Genomic DNA, 22,777 nt, shown 5'->3' with positions numbered 1-22,777 from the left:
ACCCATTAGTCGCCTCTTACGACAGGCAGGGCTTTCTGACCCCCAAGGTTGGATGCATAGTTTGGGGGAGGCCAAGGCCCGATTTGGGCTGTAGCGCCATTGGAGAGAGAGAGAGTGAGAGAAATCTGACTCAATTTGTAATTCCTCGGAAAGTATCCCAATCAAAACTTTAGCAACATTAGATAAAAACGAAACACCTTTATTCTTTTCAAAAAATATTTCTTTTTTTATTAATTAGATGACTATTATCTCCGATTTAATTTTTGACTTTAAATTATCTACTAATTTTAAAGTTTCACATAAATTTACCTCTTGTCTTTCTAATAAGATAATTATGGTAACTATTAATTTATAATTGTTATTGATATACAGTAAAACCTCCCTTAACCGAAACCTTTTTAACCGAAACATCGTTTAACCGAAACGGCTGACAGTTTCAATAATTTCGTCAATAAAAAGTAAATGTTTGTCGCAAAACGTAAACAATTCCGTTAATTTCACTCACCAATTGATGTCTATGTGTCTTGGGAAATGACAAAAACCAAGAGCTCTAAAAGATATTTCCGAAAAGGCATTTTAAGGTAAAGAAGCCAAAAAAGTTCATGGATGTCGACCACTTTATTTTTAGAATGGTTTGAAAATGAATTCGTCTCAAGTGTAAAATCCTTTTTAAAATAAAAAAAAAACTTCTCATCAAAGCATTGTTGCTTGTTGACAATGTGCCCTCACCCTCAAAATCTACAAAATGGTGACAATTGTTAGATTTTTGCCACCGAATGTCACAAGCTTAATCCAGCCGTTAGACCAGGGAGTCATAGAGACATTCAAGAGACGTTATAGAGAAGCATTCTTAAGACATCTGTTATTACAGGAGACGAATTAATCCAAAAGTGTTCCCAAAATTCTCAAATCTTTAACAATAAAACATTTTTATTGGTGATCTGAGTCGTGGGCCAAGATCAAATCTTCAACTTTGGAAAAATGCTGGAACAAACTTTTTGATAAGATTTTAATTGACGATCCTGAAGAAGAAAATGGTAAGAAAACGACAGAAGAAATTAAACCTTTCATTAAAAATTTTGCCGGGACATGACGAAATTAACTAAGAAGAGATACGTGACTGGTTAGCAGCTGATGACTCAGAACGTGAATTCATCGACCAGGACATCATTGATATGGTTCTTTATCAAGACAACCTGAGCATATCAGATGACGAAGATGGCGACCCAAGAGGCAACAGGCAGCACAAGACCGTCGACGAGATTTTCAATGCTTTAGAGGAAAGAATTTTATACAGTAGGCCTAATTAGTTAGGGACACGACTAGATTCTTAATTTTTGTTTTTATTACATAAAGTTTTGTCCTTTTCAGATTGCTTTACGTTTCGTCGAACAATCGAATGAGGCAAACGTTCTGCAAATTAACGATGGAGGGAGAGAGAAACATCGTTGTCAAACGAAAACACAAAAAAAATAGCAGATTTCTTTAAAAAAGCATGTTAAACTTGTTCATTTTCCTTAATTTTATTACTTTATTTTGGATTTACTTATTAGAAAACATTACAAAATCAACTCATAGTATTTTTTAATACCAATACTTTGATCAAGAAAATTATAAAAAACAATGTTATTTTTAACCGAAATTCTTGTTATCCGAAACGGCCGTCCCCCCAATTATTTCGGTTAACGGAGGTTTTACTGTATTCGAATTGCTGTTTCAATTTCGGATTTTTAATATATTGTTTGCTTCTCGAATATCTTCGGAATACCTTCAGAAATATCATCATCAAATTCTGAACTTATCATCAAAAATCGTTCGTCAACAGAAACATATTTCTTTTTTCTTTTGCAAATCGGGGCTCACTGCACAAGTACAATAAATTAAGTTGGATAAAAAATCTTCAAATTAACAGCAGCTTTTGCAGCCGCAGCGTTTTAAAGCATTAAAACTATTTTATTCAGAGTAAAAAGAGGTTTGTTAAAAACTAAATACTAAATAGATAAAGGGAAGGTCACATGGTCAATAAACCCCGCCCATTAGAAAGAGATGCATGGACTGCTTCGAATCTTTTTTCTGTGTCGCACTGGGGGAACGGGTCTATATTGCAGCACTCAGTTTAGGTATTATATGTCTAAGCATGTAATACTCACTGTTATAATCCCTAAACTATTCTGATGTTCTTGAATGTTATTGTACTTGCATACTATTTTATTTCCCTAATTTGTTGTTTTTTTTTTCAGGTCTAGTCAGTACCGACCAGCGATCCCCTGGACCTTCGGAGTATCTCAGAGGCAAAGTTGACGGCAATGCTGACGACCAATCAGCGCAAAGTCCTAAACATAAAAACAAAGTGAAAAAACACTTTTGGGCTAACGGTAGTGCCCCAGCCAGCAATTCGAAGATCTCAAAACAGACTATGGATGACAGTGTAGTGTGTAGTAGTACTTCGGTGTGTATTTCCGCCGAGAGTGAAGAAATCGCGAGGAGGCGTGCGTTTGCGCATTACGATTGTCAATCGTTGACGACGAATTTGAACTACGCCGTTCGGTTGAGGAAGAATCTGTTGGCGAAGAGACGAAATACAGGTAAATTTGTTTATTGGTGTAGTTTCTGTCAATTGACGGTATTCTTCCCGGTCATATAATGACCTAGTGAGGAAAATTGAGTTAATCTGCCTTGTATCATCATCGCAATAGTTTCCTATTGTTATAGTCTGGACATCTATATAGTCAATTCCACTTCAGAGTCAGTATTCTTTCTGGTGGATGCGTTTCTACATACCTTCAAGGTATTAAGTTGTTTGTATACCTGATTTCTGTTCATCAATTTAAATACTAACATTATTTGATCTATCTTCTTCTTCTTTGGGTGCCGTGTCCGTATTCAGACGTTGGCCGTCATCATGTTTACAATTTCCTGAAACCTTTCTCTGTCGGCTGCTGCGCGAAATAATTCTTCTACTGTGGAACCACACCATTGTCTAATATTACGCAGCCATGAAAGTTTCTTTCGACCAATCCATCTCTTTCCTTCCACTTTTCCTTGTATTATAAGGCGAAGTAGATGGTATTTAGGTCCTCTAATTATATGGCCGAAGTATTCTGTTTTTCTCCTCTTTATGGTGTTTATGGGCAGACGTTCTGAATTGATCATTTGAAGAACATCTTCATTGGAAGTGTGCGAAACCCACGATATCTTTAGGATTCGTCTATAGCACCACAATTCGAATGCTTCTAACTTGTTTAGCATTGTGGATTTTAACGTCCATGTCTCACAACCATACAATAGGATGGACCACACATAGCATTTCAGGTCCTTACGAATATTCATCGACAGGTTTCTGTTGCATAAAACTGGTTTCCAGGTCATAAAAGCCTTACGTGATATTTCGATCCTGGTTATTATCTCTTCATCAGAGTCACAATTTCACAAGACAAGACAAACACAACCCTGCCGTACTCCACGTTTGATGGATATTTTTTCAGTCGGACTGTCTTCAATTTGGATAGAGGCTACTTGATTGTAATATAAGTATTTCAGCAGTCTTATATCATAGTGGTCAAGTCCTGCTGCCCGTAGGCAATCGAAAAGTGTATCTTGTTGTACTCTGTCGAACGCCTTCTCGAAGTCGATGAAACAAACATAAACATTCTTTCGGAATTCGAAACTTTTTTGTAATAGAACGCGCATACAGAATAGTGCCTCTCTAGTTCCTAGACCGTTTCTAAATCCAAATTGCTTATTACCCATCCTACTTTCGCATAGAAGGAATACTCATTTTTGTATAATTCGTAAGAGTATCTTCATTGTGTGACTCATCAAACTGATTAGTGTAAAATCGCTGCATTTGGTGGGCCTGCTTTTCTTTGGTAATGTTATAAACAGTGACTCTAACCAATCATCTGGTATTTTTCCTTCGTTGTAAATTTTGTTGAAGAAAGTGGTTAAGCAGGCAATGCTTTCCTCATCCAAAAGTTTAAGTAGCTCAGCAGGGATTTGATCTGGTCCAGGTGCTTTATTGTATTTGATCTATACGTTGATATAATTTTAGGCTTTCTAACAAGCTACTATCATTTTTGCCAATAAAGACAAAAATACTGTACTATAACTTAGGAATATCATTTTAGTAACTTAGTGTTGATAATGAGAATGGTATTCAATGGATTTCTTATATCCATTATAATAGAACATACAGTTTTTTTACTCAAACAATATTTTGAAAAGAACTTTTGACTCACCGATCTTTTTTTTGAGTCCTGTGTTTAATTTTATCAGTATTGGTATTTTCTTTTCCTTTTGAAATTAGTCAAGACACTAGTTGTATATGACACTTCATGGTCAACCTTTTTATCAAACACTGTAATTTCATTAAACTCCACAAAAAGTCCTGCGTTCTTGGTGAAAGTCAGCAAAGTTCGTATGGGGAGATAGGATTTCTGCTAAGTCAATATTTGTCGATGTGTTTCTTTAGTTGATAGTGTCCTGCAAGAATTTGATTATATCCGAAACTCGGCTACCGTGTTTTTAGATCCTAGTTTGCTGTAATAATTATACTTTAGTGGGTAGATTGTAAAGTTTTTTTATATAATGTAGATCTTTGTTAGTTGAATATCGCATGTAAGTCACCATCCAGCACTGATTTATATAAAACCTAACACCTGACTCCTCTGTATTGGTCCTTGCACCTCTACATCCATCATTGTTTTTTGTCCGTATTCTAACTTTTTGCCGTTCTTGGTGAAAGTCAGCAAATTTCGTATGGGGAGATAGGATTTCTGCTAAGTCAATATGTGTCGATGTGTTTCTTTAGTTGATAGTGTCCTGCAACCATTAGATATCTGTACGCCTCTTGTGAATGCTACCTATTATTTTCTTTATGTGGATTTGTCCCTATAGAGTTTACATTTTTTTTGTTTATCTACAGTAGAATGTAGTTTTTTATATAATCTAGATCTTTGGTAGTTGAATATCGCATGTAAGTCACCATCCACCACTGATTCCTATAGAACCTAATACCTGACTCCTCTGTATCGGTCCTTGCACCTATAAATCGATCATTGTTTTTTGTCGGTATTCTAACTTTTTGCCGTCGATTGATAATTTTTAAGTCTTTGTAGAGAGTCTTAGCAATTCTCCTCTTTTGCTTGCACTTCTTTTGCATGCGGCACCAATAAATTTGGTGAAGCACTAAATGAAAAGATATTGTTCTAAAACAAACAGCTACAGGTGCTTCTGCTGCTTCTGTGATGGTTCGGTCTTCTACACCCGACGGAGAAAACGAAGACGACACTGGAGATGGACAGAGCAACGATTTAGTAGAGAACTGCCCATTCTTCCGGAATGAAATAGGAGGTGAAGAAGAGAGGATAGTAAGTTTGTCCAGGTTAGTAAAATATTTATTTATTTAACAACTAATTTATTGTGGCATCTTAATGCAATTACTATTTTTATTGGGAATAAGCCACAATTGAAAGTTTTAAGCCACAAAGCAATTAAATAAAATAAATTTAAATTGTGGCTTATTCTCAAAAAAATAGTAATTGCGTTTAAAAACATTCAATGATCAAATAAGCAACATATATTTGTTGTTACAAATGAATCGGTTTATTTACAGGCTACAAAATGGACAGAACAGAAAACCTCTTCACAGACCTCCCCTGGCTTATGGAGTGGCCGTTTTGGAATTTTCATCCGGGGAGACCCATTGGAGACATTCGACTTGTCCGTACCAGCGATTTCCTAGGCCGATAGAAAATGTTGACCAAGGAGCTCTCTATTACAGAAAATATTTTGTTGGAAAAGGTGAGATTTATTTTTAATATTAAGTCGATGGTGTTGATTTATATAGAAAAAAAAACTATTACTATCGCACGGTTTGTGATATTTTTTTACAAACACTATATTTGTGGAGATTTCTAAATTTTATCGTCATTTTAAAAGATACTCCTCTCGTAAATTGCAAAATATTTTTTTTATATTATTAAGGTTTCGACTTTCACATTGAAAATCATTTTCAAAATGTAACTTAACACGTTGATCGCCGTATTAGGCAAGTGTGCTCCGCACGAGTGTAACTCATCAAGCCGCCTCGCATGTTATGTTTTACTCAAAGCCACGTTGCACATAATCGCTTCACGTTTGAGTAGAAATGCTATGAAAAGTAAAAGTACATGGCCCAATGAAAAAATTAAGTTAGTTAGCCCGGACCAGGCGCCAGGGCTGAATATATACGATTTTATAAAGGGTTGAATATTGAAATATCATACACAGCATAATATTTTTGAATGAACAAGGGGTTGCTGATGTGAGCACATATTAATGAATGTTAGAGAAGTCCCTTCCAGGGACTATTTCCTACTGCTCCTTCTAACACTAGATCATCAGCATAAATTAAGCACCAGGAAATGTTAGACTGTAGTTTCTCTGTTATCTGATCCAACAATAATGAGAATCTTCTCTTCTTTACGTGCCATCTCCGCGATGGAGGTTGGCAATTCCCTCAAGTTATGCAACCATGAGATTCTTCTCCTTGCATGCCCCAGCTTTCGTGTCTTGATGGTTTCCAATATTTCCATTCTTTTGTTGTTCGTTGTTTGTTTCGTTGTTTGTTACATGCTTGGTCCATGGTATCTTCAGGATTCTTCTATACACCCACAGTTCAAATGCTTCCAACTTTTTAGTAGTCGACGCGTTAAGTGTCCATGCTTCTATCCCGTAAAGCAGAGTCGAAAAAATATAACACCTTGCCAGCCTAACTCTCAAGTCTAATTTCAAGTTCTCTTCCACAAAGTACCTTTCTCATTTTATTGAAGTTTGTTCGTGCTTTCTCTATTCGAACTTTGATTTCTTTAAGTTATCGTTTGTGTAATTAATTATCGTGCCAAGATAATCGTAGTTTTCAACTTGTTCTAAAGCTTTATCGTTAATTGTCAGGCTTTCATCACTATTTTGGGCTTTTGATATTCTCATAAATTTAGTTTTCTTGATGTTTATTGATAATCCATATTCTTCTCCATACTCAACTATCATGTTCATTAACTTTTGGAGGTCTTGGAGGTTGTCTGCTATTATGATAGTATCGTCCGCATATCTAATGTTGTTAATTGGTGTTCCATTGACCTTTATTCCTACTGTTTCTCCCTCAAGAGCTCTTTTCATAATTTCTTCAGAGTATGCATTGAATAGTAGTGGTGACAATACACACCCCTGTCGCACTCCTTTCTTAATTTCGAACTCTTCTGATATGTGTTCATTAATGCGTACGTGTGCCTGCTGTCAATCAATCTACAATATAGATTTGTTATAACTCGAAGGTCGTTGTATTGTAATTGTTTGTCCGCATATCTAATGTTGTTAATTGGTGTTCCATTGACCTTTATTCCTACTGTTTCTCCCTCAAGAGCTCTTTTCATAATTTCTTCAGAGTATGCATTGAATAGTAGTGGTGACAATACACACCCCTGTCGCACTCCTTTCTTAATTTCGAACTCTTCTGATATGTGTTCATTAATGCGTACGTGTGCCTGCTGTCAATCAATCTACAATATAGATTTGTTATAACTCGAAGGTCGTTGTATTGTAATTGTTTTACTTTGAGGACGTCCATTAGCTCTTTGTGGCGGACTTTATCGAAAGCCTTGTTGTAATCTATGAAACAGACGTACATATCTTGGTTCACATCCAAGCATCTCGGATTAGGGGCAGACGCGAATTGAGGACCAAAATGAAATTTTAAGTAAGGGTTTACTTTTATACCTGAAAAAATCGCACGAATTGAGGACCAAGAGTTCAACAAGGTATAAAATATTAAAAGTACGAATCCCAACAATCGTAGATATTTATTGCCTATTCAAGAAACAATATTTTAAACATAAAAGCGTTACACATATTTACATTTAATATTTTATAAAAATAAAAGAGGTACACATATTTACATTTAATATTTACACTTTCGCATCGGAAATACAGGTTGGTAAACGCGGTTGGATTTGACGTCTCTTGTAATACATATTATTACTTACGTAGGTAATGTCTTTTCTTGTCAAAGAATTCATAGCATCACTGTTTTCCCTTATTCCTAACCTAACCTAACCTAACCCAACCTAACCTAACCTAACCTAAACTAGCGTAAACAATTTTGCATTACATTTATTTACCGTACATGTCCAAAACTTTTCACCACTTTTAAGCACTTTTTTTTTCACGATACTTATAATCATCCAACACAAGTAACGAGTTTCCCTTTTCACTTAAGATCATTTTAATTTCACTCATTTTGACTACCTTTCAAGACAGCTCAAAATAAACTAAATCTAAAATAATATTTTATTATTAAATATTTCCTTACTCATGAACATCTCGTTCGGTCCGTAATTCGGTGCACTTATTTTGGCTGTTCAGGTAGCGGTCCTCAATTCGAGAACACCGTGGATTTGTATGTTGAATGCAAAGAGAGCTTCACGGGTACCTACGCCTCTACGGAATCCAAATTGGGTTTCTTCAATATTCATATCAAGTATTTGGTAAATGCGTTTATGGATGATCTTTAAAAACATTTTAAGTGTGTGAGACATCAGGCTTATGGTGCAGTGGTCGGTACATTCTCTAGCATTTTTCGTAGCGTTATCATAGTATTTCCATTTTTATCTAAAAGAGTTGTGTTGTGGTTTCTTTTTTGCAGCCCTGGCATTTCTTTAATCTTTTTATATAGGTTGAATAGGTCGTATTTGTTCTGAAGATCTTCTATCTCTTTACATTTTTCCTCATAGTAAGTTTGTTTTACCTCTGTTATCATTTTTCTGATTTTATTGTTAATGATTTTGTAATTGTGACTGTCCTTTTTCTTGGCATATCTTCTTTGGTCCATCCTGCCGAGTATTTCGTCGGTCATCCAGTTGTTTCTCTTTCTTATCGGTTCTTTTAAAACCTCTTTGCATGGAACGGGGAGGCAGTTTTTTAATGTTTCCCATTATTGGTTTATCTCGTAGGTGTTAGTATCTAATTTATCAAAGTTTTTGTATATTTTCTGTTGGAGTTTGTTTTTTATATCGGCGTCTTTCAGTTTCCTAACATCTAATTTTGGAGTTCTTTTGGAGTTTTATAATACGTTTAAGCTTAAGCGTGACATTAGCGATTAGTGGGTTATGACCTGATGTGACATCTGCTCCAGGATATGTTTTAACTGATTTGATGGTGTTACGATATCTCTCTTTAATCATTATACAGATTGAACGAATTTAAAACGGAACATACAATTTAATATATGTCTCTTTGAACTGCATTTGAAATAGTGGACCAATATAAAACTTGGACAAAAATAAATCCATAACCGGTGATAGACATTGTATAAAATATCGTTCAACTATCTGTCTCCTTTAAACGAAAGAGGAGATTGCCTAATAGTCGGAGAGATAGAGCCGAAATTTTGAACGGATCAGTAATATGACATTTCTCTATTGGAATATATTCATTGTAACTGGGTTAAGACTTTGCCTTACAGGCGGACGCCCCTCGTGGTACAGGGGGTGGCTATACATGGATGTAGTTGTAATTTTTTTCGAAAAAATTAACGATCGATAATATGGCTGAAAATTTGCCCAGAGTAAGATCTTGGTATAACTAGACGAAATCCAAAAGGGCGGACGCGAGAGTGGATACATAAGGGGTGGCGGACAGGGGTGAAGTTGCAATTTTTTGGGGAAAAATTAACGATAAGTAATATGTCCGCCATTTTCATGGCTCATTATTTAGTCCCTAAAAACTCTAAATCCAAAAGAGCGGACACCTGGGTTGGTACAGAGAGCCATAAAACGGGGTCAAATGTACCATTTGCCGGCGCATTTTAGGTCTCGGTAACAATTTTCAAACTGATTTTATTATGATATTTTTATACCGATTGATTTGAAAATTTGTATGCTCACTTCTGTTACTATTCTGAAAAGCGTCAAGTAGAGTTTTCCTCAAAATTTTCCAAAAAAATTTCCGTAAATGAAAATTTTCGTAATTTTTTGAGGTAAAATCTAATTTGTAGAATCCTTTCGATTTTCTATCAGTTATACCATGATTTTTTTCCAAAAATTTTCCGATAAGAAAAAAAAATTTAGAAAAACTTTAAAAATTTCGTCATTTTTCTCACTCTCATTGATGTCATTACATTTATCATCTTCGTCACTTTCACTTTCAATATTATCACATTCATTATCTGCTTCATTTTCAATCACTACTTCTCGAACTGATTCTGGCATCTGAGGTCCACTAAACCATTTGAATTTATATGTTTCATCTTCAAGCTCCCAACCATGTTCTTCAACAATCAATTCTGTTGGTACTTTTTTATGAGCATTTGTCCAAATATTTGAAATATAATGAGCTCGCAGTAGATATTGGTGTAATTCATCTTGACATTGTGGTAAGCTTGAAGCATCGAAATTTTTTAGTTTTTTTTTTTAAAAAGGCTCGTTCACATCATGAAACTTATACTGCCGGTTAAATAGTGAAAATCTGACATCGTTTACTTTTCTTTTTGGAATTGTTCTCGTCAGTCCTGTTCCATATAAGTGACATATGAAAGTTTCTAAGGTTTCAAAACATTACAATCGAAGTCAGTTTCACCAAGTTGGATAAAAGCATCTTGATACTTATTACATTTAGCGCATGCGTCTAGAATTACTGATCTAAATGGAACGCGCATCATTATTATTTTAATCTTTTAAAATAATAATGATGCAAAATTAATGTCCAATCAGAATTTGTAAAATTATAATTAACTAATGAAAAAAAAATTCAATCAATTGATAATTCCACTATTAAATTGATTTTTATGAATAATTATTTGTAAAATATTAAAGGAATTCTACAAATTGAATTTTACCTATTGATAAATAGAAATAATATATTTTGTATTTGATTATTAATGTAATAATAAATCCAATTTTTTTTATATCTGAACAACCATTATTTTTTATGCAATATAAATTTAAAAATCTTTTTATTGTAATAAAAAATAAGTAAAATTACTATTTGTTATACCAAAAATATTTAATAGTTAACATTATAAAATTACTTTAATTTAATAAAATATCAAATATCAAACATTTATTCAATTAAAAATTAATTCGTAAAATATTTATATTTAAGAAAAAAATGTGATTTGTAAAGTAAATATGACTTTAGTTTGAAAAAAAAACATTATCATAATATCATTTTAAAACTACAAAATATTCTATAAAAGATTCAGACGATGACGTAGAGTTTTATCAAATGTTTTAGAAAAGTTTTTCTAAATTTTTTTTTCTTATCGGAAAAATCGTTTAAAAATTTTTGGAGAAAAATCATGGTATAACTTACAGAAAATCGAAAGGATTCTACAAATTAGATTTTACCTCAAAAAATTACGAAAATTTTCATTTACGGAAAATTTTTTGGAAAATTTTGAGGAAAACTCTACTTGACACTTTTCAGAATAGTAACAGAAGTGAGCATACAAACTTTCAAATCAATCGGTATAAAAATATCATAATAAAATCAGTTTGAAAATTGTTACCGAGACCTAAAATGCGCAGGCAAGTGGTACATTTGACCCCGTTTTATGGCTCTCTGTACCAACCCAGCTGTCCGCTCTTTTGGATTTAGAGTTTTTAGGGGCTAAATAATGAGCCATGGAAATGGTGGACATATTACTTATCGTTAATTTTTCCCCAAAAAATGACAACTTCATCCCTGTATAGACACCCCCTGTACCACGAGAGGCGTCCGCCTGTAAGGCAAAGTCTTAACCTAGTTACAACGAATATATTCCAATAGAGAAATGTCATATTACTGATCAGAGTTCAAAATTTCGGCTCTATCTCTTGGACTATAAGGAAGCGATAAGTGGTTTGACAGCATAATAACTGCTTGTTTAGCCTAGTTTTTACAGTGATTCTAGGCAACCTATTTGGGTGGAGTTTTGACTTGTTCTTGAATTAGTTCAGAATCCAGCAGCCCGCTGAAGTATTGGATTTTTATAATATAATTATTTGATAACCTTTTGTTGGCCCACCACCTAGAGCGGAGTTGAGCCGAAATACATTGATTTCGTATGTTCCGTTTTAAATTCGTTCAATCTGTATAATCGATTTGGTTTCTTACCACTTTTTTCGGTTTATCTACTGGTAAGCAATATGTATATAACCATCTCATAGGTAATTTAAAGAACGTGTTTGTGTTTATTAGACTTTGTTCTTGGCAGAATTGTATTAGACGATCTTCTCTATCGTTACGTTCCCCTAGTACTTGATCTCCCATTATTGTTCCAGATCTTCCCTTGCCGACTTTTGCATTGAAATCGCCCATAACTACCGTGATTTCCCTGTTCTTTGTCATTTTCAGTGCACTTCATTTGTTGGTAGAATGTTTCTACTTCGTCTTCTGTTGCATCCGTCGTTGGCGCATATTTTTGCTTTTGGTAATTTTACTTTGTCTTGTTTTGATGTTTGACAAGGGTTTCGCCGGTTAACAATCTGGGAGTCCTTATCTGTTCTTCTTCTGCTGGATCTTGGACTCCGATTCCCATGATCAGTTTCTTTTTTTCTTTTAGTACTCATTGCCACGATGATTGTACTAGACATATCCAATTATATCTTTAATGCATGGTTTCTCCTTGCCTTCTGTATCCTTATGCCGTTGACCATTTACTTGATTCATTCTTGCTAATTCTTGCTTTGGTGCCAATTTCTTAGCGCCAGGACATGAGTGCCCTTCCACTTACAAACTCATCCGCCCGAAGCTCTTAGTCAGTAAGTGTGGGATTGCTTATACCGGCAATCGCTCGGTGAAATTTTCGCCGTATCTGGCTACCCTTACTTAGTTTAGCCTGCAGACCAATGCAGTTGCCCGGGGTGTGGCACATGGAGCCATAAGTGAGACTTAGTTGTCTTATGAGGACCAGTTATCAAGAACCATCTCCCATCTATGACGCTCGATGTGGTCGTTTCGATTAAAGGTGCCACCTCTATAACACACCTCTACACTCCATAATGAGAATAAAAAAGGACTAAACACTGTGCCCTCATGCAATCCTATGAAATGTCTCTCACAATCTTCACATTTCTCACCAGGTACTCCTTTCTTGCACAGCTCACACTACAGAACATCCCTTAACTGTTGTTATTACTTGTATTTTATTGTTTCGTTAATCCACGAAACAATTGTTTTCAACTCCAAACTATTGGTTGTAATTTTTTATGGCACTTTTAAGGTGCAAAAACGGTGTTTTTAGATTATTTTTATTTTTATTGTATTAAATCAATATCTTTATTTATGCAAAAGGCATTATGTTGGAGCTCATTTAATTACAAATCTAATGAGACTTCCTAATATCCGATCGGTCAATTATCTTTTGAGATATGTTTAATTATTTATAAAAATTCTTAAAATTAATTTAAAATTTATAGGGACAGAACTTTTTTCCCAAAAATAATAGCGATCTAATTTTAAACGGATTCTCTTGTTGGTCAATTATATTTTTATGTAGAGATAACACTTTTTAGGCTTTCTTTCTTTCTCCCCTTCATTTTACTCCATCAGGCTCTCGGATTTGAGCTAGCTATTTTAATTTCCTTTCACCCATCGCGTCCATTCTTTTCTACTTTCTGCCATTATTTTCAATTCCTCGAGTGATTTTTGTTTCGCTTTTCCCACCTCTATTACATGCTGTATCCATTTGGGTAACATCCTCATCATATGTCGATACCAGTTCATTTGTCTCTTTGCTATTTTATTGATTATTGGTTCTTGGTTGGCCTTTCTCCTATCTCGTTGCTTAAGGGTGCGATAAAAAAAATATAATCAACAATTTGGAGTTGCAAATACTTTGAGGATACTGTTTTCAAGAATTCACTAAATAATGTTCAAAATCATTCATTTTTGTCTCTACAGCTTCGACTTAAATTGTCAGGTTTCGGTATATATACGGAACAATTCACAAAACATTGAAGAACAAGATAATCCACATCTATTTTGTTATATGGATATGAAAGCTGGTTAAACATAAAGATAACTCTACAATCCAAGCTGGCGAAATGGTAGTTCTTAGAAGAGTGAAAGATAGTACAAGACTTGATAAATACAGAAAGAATACATAAGAAAATGGAAAATGGCGTGACGCCTTTCGAAAAGATGGAGCAGAATTTTATGTCGGAATAGATCTTTCCTTCTTTGTATGCCTATCCGTGACGAATGTTGGCGATCATCATGGCAATCTTTAACTTTATCTGGATAAGTAACAAATGGATAATTACATAAATGAAGAAGAAGAACATAAAAATTTAAAATGGTCAGTCTTTTACGTTATTTTAATCTGCATAGCCAGTATACTATGCACGAATAAATTTATATACTTCGCATTGCGAACATTCCTTGTTTGTTATGTTTTTATATTCGAATCAGCTGAAGGGGAGTTTATTAATAAACTTGATGAAAATTTAGAACACAGTGTAATTTAATTTTATTCTTAGATTTTGATTGAAAATTACGTTTTCGATTACATAAATATTACTTTTCGCATAAAACTCGAGTCGAAATAGTTTTACGATTTGGTTGTTCCGGTAAAAGTAAATCTAAATAGCATAAAATATTTATTGACGCAATAAACATTTTCCATTGAACGTGTTTATATTCTGCAGTAAAAATAGTTTCCAGATGGTATGCACTTGAAACCTTCTGCAGTAACTCAAGTTATTTTTCTTCAAATCTATTTACATAATAATTGGATTTGCATTTCTGGCTAAATTTTATTGTTGCAACGAACAACACCGTGACACAGAAATATAAGCTGTGATATTTTAAGAATTGTAAACTGACCAACAAAAGAAACGTCTATATATATATATATATATATATATATATATATATATATATATATATATATATATATATATATATATATATATATATATATATATATACAGAGGAATTAAAATATATATTAATATTATTATTGTATTTTGTTTATATAAAAAAGACCTGTATTATTATACTAAGCGACATGGAAATCCGAACACACATTATAATTATATTTTGAAAATGTGTTCTACAATTATACAGGTAGCAAAATAAATTTTAATATGATTTAACAACTTACAGGGGTAAACAAATTAATAATGGGTTGATACGGCGAAGCGCCTGGGCTCGCTTCTGATTAGGTGGTCAATACCCTCCTGGGGTATCTCATTCCATGCCCTAATTAACTCCTTCCTTAGTGTTCACAAAGTTTGAGTAGGATGGTCTTAATTAAGAAGTTTCCGACCCATCATGTCCCACACCGGTTCAATTAAGGATAAATCCAATTAAGGATAAATCTCTGGTAATTCTAGCAATGTGCGGCATTGCATTATGCTGAAAAATTAGATGTTGCAGCTGAAAGTAGATTATGAGATAAGGTTCTAGAATTTCTTCTACGTATCGCTGAGCTGTTATGTTCCCTCTGACTAAGATTAGAAATGATTTTGAACCAGTCGTCTTCTAACCCCGGCTCGGCTATCGTGCATCCCTCAACAGAATCGAGATTCATCACTAAAGACAACCTCATTCCATTCCTGGTTCCAAGCTAATCGTTCTTTGCACTATTCAACATGATTACGTTTATGTTCAGGGGTAAAATGTGTGACCGAAATGAAAAAAGACCAAAACTGCGAATTTGACGATAAATTGTTCGCATCCCATTGGTCTTCCATGTGCTGCAAACCATTGGAGCCTTCAACTTTAGGCGACGACCTTGACGCTCTGTTGTTCTCCGACGCCACATTGTGCTCCTCGATCGTCATGTTCGACCTTGTTGACGCCATGTTCGATAACATCTTAACACATTATCTAAACTTCTGTGAACCTTCTTGGCAATTTGCCTAAAAGAAAGTTTGGCTCCTCTTAGGCCAACTATCCGCTCCTTATCAAACTCGCTTAGTTGATGGAAATTTGTGCATCTTTGTACTCTAGGCATTGTACACGACTCTCAAAACATCCAATATTCGCACACCGCTAAATTTTGGTCGGTACTAAAATTAAAAATTTTTAGGATTCAGCAAATAAAAAAAAATGAATAAAAAACGAAAACATAAATTCCTATGGCTGAAATTTTAATGATTTATTTTATTTGTCAAGATAAGGTTGTATGCCAAATTGCAAATACGTTAAACGCTGTTACTCTAAATACGATCTATTTTAAAAACGCAGCTCCCAGAATCTGGCAAATCAGTCACAGCTACCAAAAACTGATATATTAAAAAATTGTTGCAATTCCTAAAATCTTATAACTTTCAACAACCACTACTAGAAAATTTGCAACTTACAAAACAACTGAACAACTGACAACTTACAACAGGTAAAAACCCCCAGAAAATGGTTCATTACTCCCAAAAATTCTTAACATCCAAAAATTCTAAAACCACAACTTCAAAAATTTGCAACACCCCAAACTTTGTACTTCAAAATACTTACTACTCAGAGAAGCTTGTAACTTCCAGAAATCAGCAATTTACAAAATTTCACGTAAAGTCTTAAACTAAAATTACCAACTTGTAAATTTAGCGACTTCCAAAATCTTCGAAAAAACGGACAATTTTGCTAGCGCTTCTCAAACACTAGTTAATACCTACCAAGTAACCAGTACAGTCCCCCCCAAAATGTGCGAAATCTTCCAAAAACGACTGAGTTCCTCACAAAAACTTGCCAGCTTCTCCCAAAAATCCGTGAGCTATTTAGAAATTTAATGAACCCTTCAAAATTTCGCGAGCACCCATCAAACGCTGAGAGCTCTTCCCAAAAACGTCTGATCTCCCAAAAACTCGTACGATCTTAAAAACTCGTTAATTCCTCGAAGAAACTCATAATTTCATCCCAAAAATTCACGGGCTCCACTCCCGTGATATATGAATATTTGCGACTACCTTCCACCAAAAACGCTTTAGCTTTCGTATTAAGAACGCGAGCGTAATCAACGCGCGACCTACTCCCAAGACCTTTGTGCTCCTCCCAAAAACTAAGAAGATTCACTCTAAAGTTTGTTTGATTCACCAAAAATGTGTGAGCAACTCTCAAAAACACACAATTATCAGAAAGATAACTCTCAAAAACTCAAAACTAAAAAAATCAAATTCCAAAATTGACAATTTCAAAAATTATGTAACTTCCAAAAACCAATTCCCTAAAATTTGCAAATTCTCAAAAACTAGCAACTTCCAAAAACTCACAACTTCCAAAAACTCACTATTCCCAATAACTCACCACACCCAAATATTTGCAAATTCCAAAAACGGGTTACTTAAGAAAAGGAGAACCTCTAAAAGCTCATAATTTCCAACTTCCAACTCTCCATCTCCAAGCTTCTTCAAAAATTTTGTTAGTTTCTCCCAAACACTGTCAAAGTCATCCCAAGAATTCGGGAACTATTCTGATCGGACAATCCTCCCAAAAATGCGGGTGCTTCCCCAAAACATATTACTTTTCGCATAAAACTCGAGTCGAAATAGTTTTACGATTTGGTTGTTCCGGTAAAAGTAAATCTAAATAGCATAAAATATTTATTGACGCAATAAACATTTTCCATTGAACGTGTTTATATTCTGCAGTAAAAATAGTTTCCAGATGGTATGCACTTGAAACCTTCTGCAGTAACTCAAGTTATTTTTCTTCAAATCTATTTACATAATAATTGGATTTGCATTTCTGGCTAAATTTTATTGTTGCAACGAACAACACCGTGACACAGAAATATAAGCTGTGATATTTTAAGAATTGTAAACTGACCAACAAAAGAAACGTCTATATATATATATATATATATATATATATATATATATATATATATATATATATATATATATATATATATATATATATATATATATATATACAGAGGAATTAAAATATATATTAATATTATTATTGTATTTTGTTTATATAAAAAAGACCTGTATTATTATACTAAGCGACATGGAAATCCGAACACACATTATAATTATATTTTGAAAATGTGTTCTACAATTATACAGGTAGCAAAATAAATTTTAATATGATTTAACAACTTACAGGGGTAAACAAATTAATAATGGGTTGATACGGCGAAGCGCCTGGGCTCGCTTCTGATTAGGTGGTCAATACCCTCCTGGGGTATCTCATTCCATGCCCTAATTAACTCCTTCCTTAGTGTTCACAAAGTTTGAGTAGGATGGTCTTAATTAAGAAGTTTCCGACCCATCATGTCCCACACCGGTTCAATTAAGGATAAATCCAATTAAGGATAAATCTCTGGTAATTCTAGCAATGTGCGGCATTGCATTATGCTGAAAAATTAGATGTTGCAGCTGAAAGTAGATTATGAGATAAGGTTCTAGAATTTCTTCTACGTATCGCTGAGCTGTTATGTTCCCTCTGACTAAGATTAGAAATGATTTTGAACCAGTCGTCTTCTAACCCCGGCTCGGCTATCGTGCATCCCTCAACAGAATCGAGATTCATCACTAAAGACAACCTCATTCCATTCCTGGTTCCAAGCTAATCGTCCTTTGCACTATTCAACATGATTACGTTTATGTTCAGGGGTAAAATGTGTGACCGAAATGAAAAAAGACCAAAACTGCGAATTTGACGATAAATTGTTCGCATCCCATTGGTCTTCCATGTGCTGCAAACCATTGGAGCCTTCAACTTTAGGCGACGACCTTGACGCTCTGTTGTTCTCCGACGCCACATTGTGCTCCTCGATCGTCATGTTCGACCTTGTTGACGCCATGTTCGATAACATCTTAACACATTATCTAAACTTCTGTGAACCTTCTTGGCAATTTGCCTAAAAGAAAGTTTGGCTCCTCTTAGGCCAACTATCCGCTCCTTATCAAACTCGCTTAGTTGATGGAAATTTGTGCATCTTTGTACTCTAGGCATTGTACACGACTCTCAAAACATCCAATATTCGCACACCGCTAAATTTTGGTCGGTACTAAAATTAAAAATTTTTAGGATTCAGCAAATAAAAAAAAATGAATAAAAAACGAAAACATAAATTCCTATGGCTGAAATTTTAATGATTTATTTTATTTGTCAAGATAAGGTTGTATGCCAAATTACAAATACGTTAAACGCTGTTACTCTAAATACGATCTATTTTAAAAACGCAGCTCCCAGAATCTGGCAAATCAGTCACAGCTACCAAAAACTGATATATTAAAAAATTGTTGCAATTCCTAAAATCTTATAACTTTCAACAACCACTACTAGAAAATTTGCAACTTACAAAACAACTGAACAACTGACAACTTACAACAGGTAAAAACCCCCAGAAAATGGTTCATTACTCCCAAAAATTCTTAACATCCAAAAATTCTAAAACCACAACTTCAAAAATTTGCAACACCCCAAACTTTGTACTTCAAAATACTTACTACTCAGAGAAGCTTGTAACTTCCAGAAATCAGCAATTTACAAAATTTCACGTAAAGTCTTAAACTAAAATTACCAACTTGTAAATTTAGCGACTTCCAAAATCTTCGAAAAAACGGACAATTTTGCTAGCGCTTCTCAAACACTAGTTAATACCTACCAAGTAACCAGTACAGTCCCCCCCAAAATGTGCGAAATCTTCCAAAAACGACTGAGTTCCTCACAAAAACTTGCCAGCTTCTCCCAAAAATCCGTGAGCTATTTAGAAATTTAATGAACCCTTCAAAATTTCGCGAGCACCCATCAAACGCTGAGAGCTCTTCCCAAAAACGTCTGATCTCCCAAAAACTCGTACGATCTTAAAAACTCGTTAATTCCTCGAAGAAACTCATAATTTCATCCCAAAAATTCACGGGCTCCACTCCCGTGATATATGAATATTTGCGACTACCTTCCACCAAAAACGCTTTAGCTTTCGTATTAAGAACGCGAGCGTAATCAACGCGCGACCTACTCCCAAGACCTTTGTGCTCCTCCCAAAAACTAAGAAGATTCACTCTAAAGTTTGTTTGATTCACCAAAAATGTGTGAGCAACTCTCAAAAACACACAATTATCAGAAAGATAACTCTCAAAAACTCAAAACTAAAAAAATCAAATTCCAAAATTGACAATTTCAAAAATTATGTAACTTCCAAAAACCAATTCCCTAAAATTTGCAAATTCTCAAAAACTAGCAACTTCCAAAAACTCACAACTTCCAAAAACTCACTATTCCCAATAACTCACCACACCCAAATATTTGCAAATTCCAAAAACGGGTTACTTAAGAAAAGGAGAACCTCTAAAAGCTCATAATTTCCAACTTCCAACTCTCCATCTCCAAGCTTCTTCAAAAATTTTGTTAGTTTCTCCCAAACACTGTCAAAGTCATCCCAAGAATTCGGGAACTATTCTGATCGGACAATCCTCCCAAAAATGCGGGTGCTTCCCCAAAACATGAGAATTCCTCCCAGGAACTCTGCCCAAAAGATCCACCCAAAAATTCGCTACTTCTTTACAAAAACTCGAGAGCTCTTTTCAAAAACTCGTAAGATCTACCCAAAAATTCGTGAGCTTACCCAAAAACTCGGGACCACCTCTAAAAATGCGTAAACTTTTGCAAGCTACTTCCAATATGCATTAGATCATTCCAAAAACTAGCAAGAACTTTCCCATAACTCATGAGGTTTTCCTAAAACATTTTCTTTGAAGTTTTATAAACCGGTTTTATTTTGGAAGTCTTCATTGGATATTTTATCGTTCAGAGTTAGTCCTAGCATCCCTAGTCAGTTCCATGCACTTCTGTGCAACTCTAGTTTCTAACGATGTCGTCTTGGTTAGAGTTTTTGCTCCGTATGTCACCGCTGGCAACATAAACTGATTAAAGACATGTCTTTTTAAAATAACCCGTATATTTCGTATTTCGTATGCTTGATTGTCTTTGTCAAGTTTGATTTTGTGGCCTAGGTATATGTTTTTAACTTGTTCTTCTTATCTTTCTTGGATAATCAGATATTCACTTGGTATTAAACTCATGGTTATGAATTTTTTTGTATTGCAATTCATTGCTAGAACTAATTTTGAATAAACAGCGTCTAGCTCAAAAACGTTTCCTTAGCTTTCTTTAGGTCGTTAACAAAAAGTGTAACAAACATCTTGATTTCTATAATCCTTATCCGATGCTCTTATAGGTCATAAGATAAGGACTTCGAAAAGAAGATTTTCATAATACCGTCTTTACGTATGCAGTTGATTACGTTCATGGTACGTTCCAATGCCTATCTAACTAAATTGAGAACTTACCGACCTAGATTGACACCATATTCGTGGTCGTTTATGACGAAAAAGCACCTCCAATCACCTACAGCAACGACCATCTTAAAATCTTTGCAACTTAAAATATTTTTCACAGTATAAAATCTTTCGATAAAATTTTTCTACGTTTGTGTATAAATCCTACGTTACAAGTGCATCGTATCAGTAGCTTTGTCACTAATTTTCATATTACAGTGGTACCTCGACATACGAGTATGCTTCGTTCCGTAATCTTGCTCGTATGTTAAATTGCTCGTATGTCAAAGCAATTAACTGAAATGTCATTAATCCGTTCCAATCCCCAAAAAACACATTAGTTGTTTTTCTTAAGTGTTTGTAAATTTGAAAAAATGTATTTAAAAGAAGAAACATTTATTTATAAGTAACAAAAAATACTAAAAATATTCTGTAAAAACATAAGAACAATTGAAGTGCTTACGGAAGCGCTTGATTTTCGTCAGTGGTGTTTGCTTTTTTCGTCAGACTTTGCTCATTTTCATCTGCAGATCGTCTAAAAAAACTGTCCAAGGAGGTTTGTTTCTTCCTCTATTTCAGAATATTGCGGAAATGTGTTAGGCAAGTTTCGTTGAACAACACCGATGTACGACCAGTTGTAACTTTTTCGGGGTGATTTTTATCCACGAACTCTGCAACTTTCTCCCACATTCCCAGGATCTCCTTTATATCTCTTGTAGAGACAACGTCTTCCAATTCTGGCTCCTCTTCAAAACTAATTTTTCGTTGAACCACCGTATGCTGCTGTGAATGTAGTTCGTCTAAGTCCTCGGTTGTCAGCTCCTGAGACTGTTCCTCGACAAGTTCGTTCACATCTCTCTCATCCACCTCCAGACCCATGGATTTTTCAAGAGAAACAATCTCATCTACCACTGACAATTCGGGCTCCAGTCCTTCACATCTACAGCCCCAGGACACAGCTTCTTCCATGCAGAGGTTAAGGTCCTTGTTGTAACACCTAACTAGGCCTGCTCAATAATTCTTAGGCATATTAATAAGTTAAAGTGGTCCTTCCAGAAATCTCGAAGGGTAAAATTTGTGTTCTCCGTCACCTCAAAGCAGTGCCGAAAAATGTTCTTGGTATACAACTTCTTAAAATTAGAAATCACTTGCTGATCCATGGGCTGAGATGATGGGATGAGAAGATAGGAGTGGTGTTGGCTAGTAGGTAGAGAATCTTTATAAACTTGAACTCTTGGAGTAAATCGTCTTCGAGATTTTGTGGGTGAGAAGGGGCATTATCGAGGACAAGAAGGATTTGCATGAGTAGGTTCTTTTGCTGTAGATAATTTTTATCAGAAGGGTTAAACACCAGGTTTATCCACTCCACAAAGAATTTCCTGGTGACCCACGCCTTTGGATTTGCCCTCCACATAACTGGCAGTTTTTCTTTTAAAAACTTATGTGACTTAAAGGCTCTTTGATTTTCTGAATGGTACACTAGAAGAGGTTTGATTTTACAGTCTACAAAGTAGTAGAGTTAATCTATCTTT

The 22,777-nt window shown here is 34.7% G+C and overlaps 1 protein-coding gene across 7 annotated transcripts in view; it reads left to right on the top strand.

Annotated features, from left to right (window-relative positions):
* LOC140439453 (signal-induced proliferation-associated 1-like protein 2) overlaps nucleotides 1-22,777 on the top strand; it is a 264,982-nt gene that overhangs the window by 166,323 nt on the left and 75,882 nt on the right. For 6 of the 7 annotated variants that reach the window (XM_072529373.1, XM_072529372.1, XM_072529371.1 and 3 more), the window contains 3 exons: nucleotides 2,241-2,585; nucleotides 5,221-5,383; nucleotides 5,615-5,802. In XM_072529373.1, coding sequence (XP_072385474.1) covers nucleotides 2,241-2,585; nucleotides 5,221-5,383; nucleotides 5,615-5,802 — 696 coding nt within the window. The remainder of the gene's footprint in view (nucleotides 1-2,240; nucleotides 2,586-5,220; nucleotides 5,384-5,614; nucleotides 5,803-22,777) is intronic. The other variant, XM_072529369.1, reaches the window with a different exon arrangement.

This window comes from Diabrotica undecimpunctata, chromosome 4 (assembly GCF_040954645.1).
Source record: "Diabrotica undecimpunctata isolate CICGRU chromosome 4, icDiaUnde3, whole genome shotgun sequence".
Classification (NCBI taxonomy): domain Eukaryota; kingdom Metazoa; phylum Arthropoda; class Insecta; order Coleoptera; family Chrysomelidae; genus Diabrotica; species Diabrotica undecimpunctata.
Note: the sequence above shows the minus strand (reverse complement) of the source record. Positions and strands in the feature narration are given on the sequence as shown.